The sequence below is a fragment of the Rhinolophus ferrumequinum genome, chromosome 6 (assembly GCF_004115265.2).
Source record: "Rhinolophus ferrumequinum isolate MPI-CBG mRhiFer1 chromosome 6, mRhiFer1_v1.p, whole genome shotgun sequence".
NCBI classification, from domain to species: Eukaryota; Metazoa; Chordata; class Mammalia; order Chiroptera; family Rhinolophidae; genus Rhinolophus; species Rhinolophus ferrumequinum.
In genome coordinates, this window is record NC_046289.1 from 31,470,730 (window position 1) to 31,483,096 (window position 12,367).

Below are 12,367 nucleotides of genomic sequence, written 5' to 3' on the forward strand. Positions count from 1 at the left end.
GCTGCAGGCAGCCCCAACTACTCTCTTTTTTGGCAAAGTTGTCAACAGCTGCACTTTTGGGAGAACAGTCGGGCCAGGTAAGAGGACTTGTCCCAGAAGCACAGGAGCCAGCGGGCAAAGTAAACAGGAAGCCCCTTTTCAAACGCAGATTGTGCCCGGGGTCCCTTTCTTCGGCTGCAGGAGTCCGCTATTCAGGTGTGACGCGCTCAGGACAAGGTCCCCCTTCCCCACCCGGCTGACTTTCCGTTACAAGTCTCCCTTCCGCAAAAAATGGGTCCATTGCTGACCTACACACCCTGCTCAGAGCCCTCGCTTGCAGCCCAATACGCCCTGACAACGACAGATGCTTACGCAGAGACCACCTTTCCGTTCAAGATTTCCGCCGGCGCCATGACCTTTATTAGTCCGCTGCCCACAACGAACACCGCCAAAATCCAGGTACGACTCCCTACAGTGCCGCGGGGTACAGCCCAACCCACGTGCTTCGCGACCGCCCATGAAGAGCTTGCCACAGCGCCTGCGCACCGCCGCCGGAGGTGGATGCGCCTGCGCAGTTCTGGAGGCTGTATTTCCCTTAAGTAGCGGAGGGGTGGGGTTCTGCGATGAGGATGGACGATGAGGAAACTCGGTGATGACTGGAAGGAAGAATTGACTGGCTGGTGGAAAGAGCCGTTAATCGTGTGGGGCGGGGAACCCGCTGAAGTAGAGGGTCGGGCCTCCATTCCAGCGAATGGGGAGCGGAGCCGCAGGGGCGGTGTCGCGGGAAAATAGTTTCGCGGGCGCGGGAGCGAGGAGTGGCTCCGGCTCTTTCCTGGGCGCTGGGGGCAAGTTGCCAGGTGCTGAGGCCGCGGGGCTTCCCCAGGAGGAATGTGACCGGGCTCCCGTGCCGGGGCTTGGTGCGGCGCCCGGCGGGCCTGTAAAGGTTAAGCCTTCCGAGTGGGGGGCGGCTTCCGGCGTTCTCATCCACCGGCGCCGGGAGGTTGGTGTCGCGACCTCCACCCCAATGCTGAGTCGGAGGGTCTGGGTGGCGCCCGTCACTGTTTTAGTATCCTCTGGTGACTGATGCTCCGCCAAAGTTGAAATCCATCCCACTGTTTTAGGCCCCACGGAGCCGGAGCGCCTCAGTGTCCGGAGTAACCCGGGGGTTGGCCAGTGCCAACCCGGGAGGGTGGTCAGCTTTGCAAGACTAGATTTTTGTCAGATCCCCACTCAGATCTGGGGCTTCATATAAATTAGATGCCAAGTGATCAACAAGGGCGGACACTTCCTCCCCAGACGCGGGCTCTGGAGAATAAGTTGGATTGGGCGTTTGCTTGGGGAGCAGGATGGGAAGACCCAGGCATCTGGAATGTTTGTGAAGACAGGTCCTACAAGTTCCTGGAGTCCTATGAGTTAGGGTATAGTTATCCCAATATAGTTCAGAATGTAAGTTGTTCAGGTCACTTAATTTCCGCCCCTCCGCCCCAGCTTTTTTGAGAAATTAACTGACATACTCTTAGACTCACTATGCTGTAGGTTAGATCCCCAGAATTTATCTTAGAAGTTTGTAGCGTTTGACGAACAACTCCTCATTTCCCCCACCAACCTTGCCCCTGGCAACCATCATTCTCCTCTATTTGAGTTCGGCCTTTTTAGTCTCCACATATAAGTGATAATATCTTACAGTATTTGTCTTTCTCTGTCTTCACCTAGAGTCTTGCTCTCAAGATGTCATGCTCTCCACGTCATCTTATAAATACAGAGGGTGCCAAAAAATGTATGCACATTTTAAGAAAGGAAAAACTATTAAAATTATAATAATATATACCAATGACATGATGAATACAAGTCACGTGTATACGTGTTTTGGGCATCCCGGTATATATGATCATATTTTCTTTATTCATACATCCATTGATGGACACTTGGTTGTTTCCATGTCTTGGCTACTGTGAATGCTGCAATGAACATGAGAGTGAAGTTATCTCTTCAAGATAGTGATTTTGTTCAGATCATTTTGGATTTAACTAAATATCTGTTGCTTTTTTAAACCATTTCTTAGGGTGGCCTGTTTCAAGTAACGCCTAGGCTCATCTATTGAACTTGATTCATTTTTTAAATTTCTGGGCTTTTGGTAGGTGGCTTTTGCCTTATTCGTAAATTCTGAAGATATTTTATCCCATGTATGGAATTAGAGACTCTCTTTTTTGCTTTAAAAACAGTTTTACTGAGGTACAATTTACATGCTATAAAATGCACCTGATTAAAATGTGATTTTTAGTACATTTACAGAGTTGTGCAACCATCACTGTAATAGAATTAGATAATCTTTGGTGAATTTTTTCTTTTAATTGCTTTTACTTTACCATTCTTAAAGTTTGTAGAAGTGATACTTTAGAGGTAAACTTAATAACATATAATAAAGTATAAGGAGCTCTGAACACATACCCTCACATAACCTTATACTTGAACAAGTGAAATTAACAGGAAAATTAAAGCCAACTTTCCTGGTAAATTGCAGGTAGTGAAATTTGTGTGGCTTATAATACCAAATAGATACTGACTACTTCAGCTGTCTTTGGCTGAGGAAGATGGCATAATTCCCAATTTACAGATGAAGAAACAGCCTTTGAAAGATAACTTGCTCAAGGCTGCAGAGCTGTGCCTGAGATAGGCCCCAAACCTGGATGTTTCATCTCTAAATATATTGCCTTTTCCATCTCAACAGCACAATTTTCGACTATAATATTTTTATGTGACTTGTACAATGCATTCATTCATTGAACCAATAGTTATTGAATGGCTACTGTACCAACAACAAAAGACACCGTTGTAGCTGATCATGGTAAACCAACAAAGTTCCTGCCCTCAGCTAATGTTCTGGTGGGGGAGACAGTGATCAAAAGAAATACATACTCTAATTTTAGATATTGAGACATGGCCATTTGTAAAAAATAGACAAGCCAAGAGGATAGGGAATGGTTGGAGCTAGGAGAGTGCTGTTTTGGAAATGTGATAAGAGAGGCTTGCTTCTCTGGGGAACCTGACTTGAGCAGAAACCTGAATGAAGACAGGGTGTAAGAGAAAGAAAGCAAGGATTTGGTTTGAGCAACTGGAAAGATGGAGTTGCCATTACTAAGTTGAAATAAAGAAACACAGGAAGGAACAGGTTTTTAATTCAGCTTTTTTTTTTTTTTAAGATTTTATTGGGGAAGGGGAACAGGACTTTATTGGGGAACAGTGTGTACTTCCAGGACTTTTTTCCCAAGTCAAGTTGTTGTCCTTTCAGTCTTAGTTGTGGAGGGTGCAGCTCAGCTCCAGGTCCAGTTGCCGTTGCTAGTTGCAGGGGCACAGCCCACCATCCCTTGCGGGCAATTGAACTGACAACCTTGTGGTTGAGAGCCCACTGGCCCATGTGGGAATCGAACCGGCAGCCTTCGGAGTTAGGAGCATGGAGCTCTAACTGCCTGAGCCACTGGGCCGGCCCTAATTCAGTTTTTAAAGTTTTTAGATGCTTCTTAGAAATCCAAATGTCTAAGTGTGATACTCAGAAATGACAGATAATGATATTTAAATCCATTAGATAGATGAGAGCCCACAAAGGTAATGGGTGTCAGTAGAGACAGGATCAGAGACTGATCCCTAGGACATTTCAATGTTTAGAATTCAAGAATATGAGGAAGAACCAGGAGGCAAGATTGAAAAGGAGAGTCCAGCGTGTTATCAGAAAAACCCTGAGAGCATGCAGTTTTAGAAGACAGGTGAAGAAAGTGTATCACAGGAAAAGGGATAACAAATTCTGTCAAATATATTGCACCTGGTCAAATAAGATTAAAACTGAGAATCGATGACTTTACAGAGAACAGAAAGACAAAATGTCTTGATTCCAATGCTCTTAATGGGAGTTGCTTGAAAAAATTACGCTTTTTTCAGAAGCTCCATTTTTCAAGCTTTTTGAGAGTAATTTGATAATATCTATCAAAACCTTAAATGTGTGCTTTTTTTGACCTTGTAATTCCACTTTTAGGAATTTATCCTAGGGTATATTTACGCGTATACACAAAGATAAATGTGTAAAAATGTTCCCCACAGCATTGAATTCAATAGAGAACAATAAAATCTCTATTAAGATGGATGCAGTTCAAAGAACAATAGATACATATCTGTAGACATACTGTAAAATAGCTTTTAAACACTGTTAAATGATAAAGGCAGATTATCCAGTAAAATGTATAGTACAATTTAATTTATGTTAATAAATATATCCAAACATTATCAAACGTTGCCCCTCATTTACCTCCTCATTACTGTCACTTTAGCCTATTTTATTCATAGCACTTTCTAAAATGATTTTATTTGTATACTTGTTGACTATTTTTTTCTTTTTTCACCAGACTGTAAGCTTTATAAGAAATTTCCTGTCTTGTTCATACTTATATTCCTGCTGCTTGGGGATGTAATTTTAAAAATCTAATTTCAGAGGAAAAAATATTTCTTATTTTCCTAGTTTAGTTATTAACTGTTACTCTCATTCCTATGAATAGCACTAACTTTCTCCCTGCCTCATTTTTATCATATATAAATGAAGATAGTGAGACAGCTGTTCTCAACCCTAAAGTCACATTAGAATTACCTGTGTAGTTTTAAAAAATACTTATGCCTCGGCTCCACCATAGACCAGTTAAGTCAGAATTTGGGATAGGCTCGGGGTATCAGTATTTTTTGGAGTTCTCTTTGAAATTCTAATGTGTGGGCAGAGTTAAGGACTACTAGATTAAATGATATTTGAAGTATAATCCTAGTGATTGTGGTATCAAGCATACATGATAGGGACATACTTTTTCTGATGTAAAAGTATTTCTCTTGAATAGAATACAAGCTTGTCAGACAAATCATCTTTGCTTCAGGCATAGTAGATGGAATCATCATTTTTCTCGTCTCAAAGTACTCCTTTGATGAGGTGTAGGTATTGGAGTATAAAAATTTGACCTATTCTAAGAATTCCTCAAAAGAAAGACCCAAGATATGAGTTCATACTTGCTGGAATGTTTACTTTCAGTGGGATCACATTCTTAAAAGTTCTTAAGTTGACTAATGCTTGATGAAACCACTTTGTGTTTTCACTTCATTAATTAGGGAAATAAAAAACCACAGATTTACTGTGTCACTTTAGGAGGTCCCCCTTTCCCTTCTTTGGCCTTCTTGTGATGCATTCACCTAGCAACAGCGCCTTTCATGTGCAAACATTCTACTGGTAACTTGTGCACGGAAGTCACTCATATTGGACAATTCAGGTTTTTTTTTGGGGGAACTGACCTTGGATTTGGAATTTTCTCTTGTGCCTGATATGGTAAAAATTTATGGTTCTTACTTTCTACTAAATGAGGCATAGCAGACCGTATCTTTCTAATTTGAATATTGATAAATCTGAGTGCATAAAAAATCGACATGTACAAACCTAAAATTACAGAATAATTATGTTGTATTGCTGTATTTTGTTTATTTTTACTTGAGACTCCTAATACATTTTAATTATATGTTTATAAAGTTAGTTTGTGAGAAGAGTACTATCTATATAACTTAATTTTGTATTGAGTTTATTTTTTTCCTGTTGTGTTCTTCAGTTATTCAATCTGTAGTTTTTGTACCTAGTATGGCATGATAGAGAACTCAGAAATAGATCCTGTTCTTGGGTACCTTTAGGAGAAACAAGATTTTTACATATTGAGTGATATAACAATGAAAAGAAAAGTATAAATCATATACTATAAGAGTTAGAAGGAGGGAGAAAGTTTCCTGCGGGAATCAAGGAAGGAGGTGGTACTTGAACTGATACTGGAGGATTTATATGTTCCTGATTCTGGGAATATACGTGGGCCCACACAGTAGTTTGTTTCTTAGAGGCAGTATGAGTGAGACTTACTAAGTTGTTTTTAATAGAGTGTAAGATTCATAAAATGGTAAAGAAGTAACAGTAAAGGATAGGATTCTTAAGAAGACCTTTGTCTCTGGCACCATTCTTGTTCAGGACTGAGGAGCAGTTTATTCTCCCTTTTCATTCATCGAAACTTACATTGTTCTTTGATTCATTCTCTTCTTTGGTTCTTATAAAAAGAATTGATATAGTAATGATTTTAGGTATCAAGTTATGAAACTGAGGAAAAGACTAAAGTCTCATCAGAGATACTTGCACTTCAGTAATTGCCTTCAATGTCATTACATCTAGAATGAATTAATAAAGGAATTTCAATATGGATTTCAGCGTTAGTGAAGAAAACAAGGCCTTCACGCTTTCTGTTCCATGTTCTTCAAATCACACCATCCTCATTTTTTTCTCCTCTTAGGAAAATTCCTCTCGTTCTGGGACTGCTCAGTTTTCTGGGAGATACAACCCACCAAAGGAAACACATACCTCTCTTCATGCAGCCCATCTGGTGCAGTTTCGAAGTGCTGTTTTTGTTTTGTTTTTTTCCAGAATATATTCCATAATCTTAAAAAAGAAATCTTCTTCTTATTGCTTAATAAAACATATGGGCATTAATTTGGAAGATGTCTTTTCACTATTTTATTTTCACTTTAGAAAAGATATTTTATGGAATTGAACTAGGCAGAGAAAATGGGTTCAAGGCAGTACTGAAGTTCTTGGGATATTGAATTTATAAAAATTATAACGTGAGATTACATTTTATGTTATATAAGTCAACTTTGTGTTAAGTTATATGATCTACTAAATGCTACATTATTAACATGTTAGATGTTTTTATCTTTTGGCTGAATCTTTTTTATTTTTCCCCCCTAGCTGTCATAACTGCATATTTCCATTATATTTTCTTTTGGCTGAATCTTTAGGGATATAGTTAGCATTTCAGACAAATAAATTGAAAATGAAGGAAATTTGCAAGTAAGGTGTCTAAAGGTATGATTCAGAAGAAGCACGTAAGTGTGATATCATGAGTGCATACATGTATATTTGCAGGCCATTTCAGCCAGTTGTAATTTAAACTGTTTTGATACTCTCTTCAGAAACCAGATCTGCCTTGTCTCCAAGCAGCAGGTTCTGTGGGCGGCTCCTTCTGAGGTCTGGCTAAACTGTAAGGACCTGAAGTAGAAACCTTCCCAAAGACATTGCCGTTGACTCTGGGCAGACCTCAGTATCTCTTCCTGACTGCTCTATGCAAACTCCCCCTGGAAGTATCTTGGTTTACCATTACTACATCTGTTTCATGCTTCTTTTATCTCTAGTATGTCAGGCCCTCACCACTCAGCTCTAGGAAGCCTCGCTACTGGCCAAAGGCTAAGCCAAAAGAAGTCAGGCATCTTACCAGCTCACACGTCTGAAAAAATAGCCCAGTGGTGAGCCATACTCTGGTTATTTTATCCCCATACTCAGAAGGTAGGGGCAAAACAATCTGTTGCACAATTGAGAGCTATAAGAAAGGAAAGTCTAGTTCTGATTGCCACTTGCCTATGCTAGCACTCGTGGCTAATGAATGATGAATGTCATGAGGTCAAATGATCTCTCCTTTTGATTCTTGGCTTGACTCTAGAACAAGGAGCAGTGAAACATCTAAATCTAATGGAACCTCAAAGTGCATTTTACTTATTTTTGCCTTTTTGATGGTTCTGACATTTCACTAAGGCCTACAATCCCAAAACAATATAAAAACAGACTATAAAGGGTCTCTGAGTTAATTTGATCCAACTCCATTATTTAGTAGGTTAGACAGCTGAACAGTAGAGAGATGCCACCAGTGATTTAGGGACAGAACTAAATAGTCGATTCCCATCATCTTTCTAGTATACCATATTACCCCCTGCTTTATTAGGGATAGACCCTAATGAGAATCTTTCTGGAAATTAAATATCCTCTTTAAGACCACTAGAAAGATCCACCTAATCTGTAGCTTGTAGCTCTTAGGAAATGAAGTCTGAGCTGGGGGTGAGAATGGAGACTTAGGGGAATAGTTTATTTCTTCCATCTATTGGCTTTAAATGAGAACAAGAAGCCTAGTTTCTTTGGTAGGAAAGGAAATGTATTACATTAAAAGTAAGTCAACAGGATGAATGGAAAAATAAAATGTAATATGCGTAGCTATATATACACAGTGGATTATTATTTAGCCTTTAAAAAGAAGGAAATCCTACCATCTTCAATAACATGGATGAACCTGGAGGACATTATACTATTTGAAGTAAGCCAGATAAATACTTAATGATCTCACTTATATGTAAAATCTAAAATGGTCAAATTCAGAAGCAGGGAGTAGAATGGTAGTTTCCAGGGGCAGAGGGGTGAGGGGAATGGGGAGATATCGGTCAAGTGGTACAAAGTTTTAGTTTCGCAAGATGAATAAGTTCTGCAGATCTAATGTACAGCAATGTGACTATAGTTAACAATATTGTGTTGTGTACTTGAAATTTGCTAAGAGGGTAGATCTTAAGAGTTGCCATCATAAGTAAGAAAGGAAGAAAGAAAAGAAAATGGTCACTATGTGAGGTGATGGATATGTTCATTAGCTTGATTGTGGGGATTATTTTACCATGTATACATATATCAAAACATCATCACATACTTTATATATAATTTTCACTTTTAATTGTACCTCAATAAAGATGGAGGGAAAAAGCAAATGATACAATGCAAAAGGACAGTGCTCAATGTATAAAAATACATTTTAATATTGGTACATTATACATTTATACATTTTGTACTAGTAAAGTAATTGTACTCTTATTTTCAACATGTTCTCATTTAACTATTAATTTTATTTGAAATCAATTATAAAACAAAAAACTTGAGTTTGGAACAAGTGAATTTAAAAATAACATTATATATTTTCTTTGGGACTAATACATATTAAAATCCAAATTAAATTATAACTATAATACAGCACCATAAAATTGCTTTTGTTATCTGATACTATCCTGTATTCTGTGATTTTAAAAGTCAGATGGATTATGTTTGTAAATTTTAATCTTTTTATTTCATTTCAAACATAACAGAAAAATACAGAGAGCAATATAACACCCATGTACCCACCACACAGATTTAAATTTGGCACTTTCCCCAAAAATTTGCTTCACTTACTCTTTTAAGAAATAAAATTTCATTGACAACAGCTGAAGAGCATTTTGTCATCTTTGATCCCATTCTCCACTCTTGGGATGGATGGTATAAATAAATTTAGCAAGTAGGATCAGACATCAACCAGTAAGAATCTTTGCCACTCCTAGCCCTGGGGCAGGCCTTGGAGCCTCTGCTGGTGGGCATTAGGTTTCGCCGTTACTGGCTTGTAGGGAATGTGAATGGACCCAGGTCTGGGGTGGTGAGACATGGGAGTGTTAAGGCAGCTGCTATTACAAGCCTATGTGAAAGTACTATTCGACCATCCTGGACCTTTTATTTTTCTCCTCTTAAGAGAGAACTATTCTGAACTAAGTGTATAGGCTTTATGTCCATGTATTTAATACTTACATATATGTGAATGCTTCTACTGTTTTGGACATTTAAAAAATTACATAAATGGTATTCTAGTAGACATAACTTTTTGCCTTGCTATGTGCACTCAATCTTTTTGAGAGTTGTTTCCCTTTGATTCATATAAAATTAATCTGTGCATGTTAACTGCTATGTAGAATTCCATTACAAATTAATATATCACAGTTTTTATGCATTTTTATCATTTTAATTTTAGTTTTATACATTTAAGTTTTTTCTTATATTAAGAAGTTTATACAGTATGCCTCCTTGTTCATATCTTCTAAACTATGAAATAAGAAAAGTTTTCAAGCTGTATTTGACAGAACTTATCTAGAAAAATAAATTGCAAGTTGAATATTTCTTATTTTTATAAATTGCAAGCCTAATGAGATATAATCATTTTTTTTCTTTTTATTATTGGTGTTTGGAATCTTAGCAATATTGTGATATACTACATAAGACATTTGTCACACTTTAATCAATTTACTCTTTTGTTTCAGATCTCAGGCATACTCAAGTTAATCATACTTAGTTCATAGTACATGATCACTTTTTTGTGCAGGGCCCCTCTCACTTCATTTTTTCTCCATCATCTCCATTCTAGCTCATCTCTGTCTGATATATGTCTTTGAATATAAATGCATCTTTTTGAAATATGTAGTTTTGTTTTATGTATGATTTTTAAAAATATGTCATACATAGAACTATCACATGTATACACATACAGGTTAGATAATAAAACAAATACCTATGAACCCAACACCTAGTTTTACAGAACATTACCAGTACCTTACAAGTTTCCTGCATGCCCCTTCCTGACTGAATCCTTTTCCTTCCATGTAAACTTCAAAATATAGATATTTTGAATTCTGTGTCAATCATTCTCTTGCTCCTGTTTTTATTCATTTGTGACTTGCTGCTTTTACTTAGTGAGATTTGTATTGAGATATATATATATATATATATACAATTATTCAATAATTTCCACTATTTTGTAGTATTCTATTATATGAGTATATGGTATCATTGTCTTCCTTTTTTTTCAAATAATGATGATCCTTGCTTTTAACTAGAAATATTAGTCCGTTTATATTGATTATTCAAATATATTTCTACCATCACATTATGTATATTCTATTTGTCCCCCCCTCTTTTTTTCCTGTTTTCTTCCCCCCCGCCCCCATCATACCAAAAACTGATAATGTTTTTGGTTTGTTGTGTTATACTTGTTTCCTTTTTTCTCATTCCATTTTTTCCTTTTCTATTAGTTTAGAAGTTACATGCTATATGGTTATTGCTTTAGTAGTTATATTAGTGGTTTTAACACATATACTTAACTAAATTAACTAAAATCTTTGTTGCTCCTTAGAAATCTGAAGATTTTAAAGTACTTTAAGTTATTTTTCTATCCTCAGTATATACACATGCACACACACACCCACACACCGTGTTTCCCCGAAAGTAAGACCGAGCTGGACAGTCAGTTCTAACGCGTCTTTTGGAGCAAAAATTAATATAAGACCCGGTCTTTTTTACTATAATATATGACCGGGCCTTATATAATATAAGACCCGGTCTGATATTAATTTTTGCTCCAAAAGACGCATTAGAGCTGATTGTCCAGCCAGGTCTTATTTTTGGGGAAACATGGTAGATAGATAGATAGATAGATCTACATATATATATGATTTCATTTGAATCTCATATGTATATAGATGTCTATATCTATCTATTTATCTATCTATCTATCATCTATCTATCTATCTATCTATCTATCTATCTATCTATCTATCATCTATCTATCTATATTCCTGCATTGGCTCTATCCTTTATTTTCAACCCTATAAATCAGATTCTTAAAATTAATTAGTGCTTGATTAAATATACCTACATATTAACTATTAATTTTTGTTTCCTATTCTCTCTTGTATTTCAGACTTTGTAAGTTCATTTTCTTTCTATGATAAATGCATCCTTTAGAAGAATTTTGTTAAATGAGGACCTATTGGTGGTAAATTCAATTTTTGTTTGTCTAAAATGTCTTAAAACATAATTTCAGTCAGTATAAAATTCTACCTGATAGTTAAGCATATTTCCTTGATTTGAAGAAACACTATTACTTTATGCACCATTATGAAATTTTAAACTATGTTTCTAGCTAAACTATCCACAATATGCATCAACTTTAAGATGCATCCCAATTGCAGATATGAAAATGTGTGCCTCTTAGAATCAATGAAATATGATCTATTTTTCTTAGTACATTACAGATGTCAGTCTGCTGTTTTCTAGCTTCTATGTTACTGTTAAGAAGTTTCTCACCAGTCCAATTGCTACTTCTTTGTAATTATCTGTCCTTTATATTGTCTGCATTTTAGATATCTTTTTTAAATATTCTGTAGTTTAATTATGTTAGGTAAAGACTTATATTTATTTGCTCTTGTTGGGATTTGCTAGACAACTTAGACTGGTATCTTTTAACGATTCTGTAAAATTCTCAGACATTAATTCTTTAAATATTGCCTGCATCCCATTTTTTAAATTATAGTCTTTTTGGACTCCAATTAGACATATGACAGGCTACTTATTTTATTCCCTGTGTCCTTCAACTCTCTTTTATATTTACCATTTATTTTTTTCTATAGTTGTCCTTTTTTTTTTTTTAATTTTATTTTTTAAATTTATTGGGGTGACAATTGTTAGTAAAATTACATAGATTTCAGGTGTGCAATTCTGTATCACATCATCCATAAATTACACTGTGTGTTCACCACCCAGAGTCAGTTCCCCTTCCATCACCATATAATTGATCCCCCTTACCCTCATCTCCCACCCCCCAACCCCCTTACCCTCTGGTAACCACTAAATTATGTTCCCCAGATTAATTTTCAAACCCATGGCCATCCT

The 12,367-nt window shown here is 36.9% G+C and overlaps 2 protein-coding genes across 2 annotated transcripts in view; one reads left to right on the forward strand and one right to left on the reverse strand.

The window, feature by feature from the left end:
- MTHFD1 (methylenetetrahydrofolate dehydrogenase, cyclohydrolase and formyltetrahydrofolate synthetase 1) overlaps positions 1 to 510 on the reverse strand; it is a 51,183-nt gene extending 50,673 nt beyond the window's left edge. The window contains exon 1 of the mRNA XM_033108171.1: positions 352 to 510. Within this exon, the coding sequence (XP_032964062.1) occupies positions 352 to 392 (41 nt within the window). The 5' untranslated portion in view covers positions 393 to 510. The remainder of the gene's footprint in view (positions 1 to 351) is intronic.
- A 220-nt stretch (positions 511 to 730) lies between these two features.
- The window catches only part of LOC117023111 (coiled-coil domain-containing protein 170-like), a 35,182-nt gene continuing 23,545 nt past the window's right edge, over positions 731 to 12,367 (forward strand). Inside the window, exon 1 of the mRNA XM_033107608.1 lies at positions 731 to 979. Coding sequence (XP_032963499.1) covers positions 731 to 979 — 249 coding nt within the window. The remainder of the gene's footprint in view (positions 980 to 12,367) is intronic.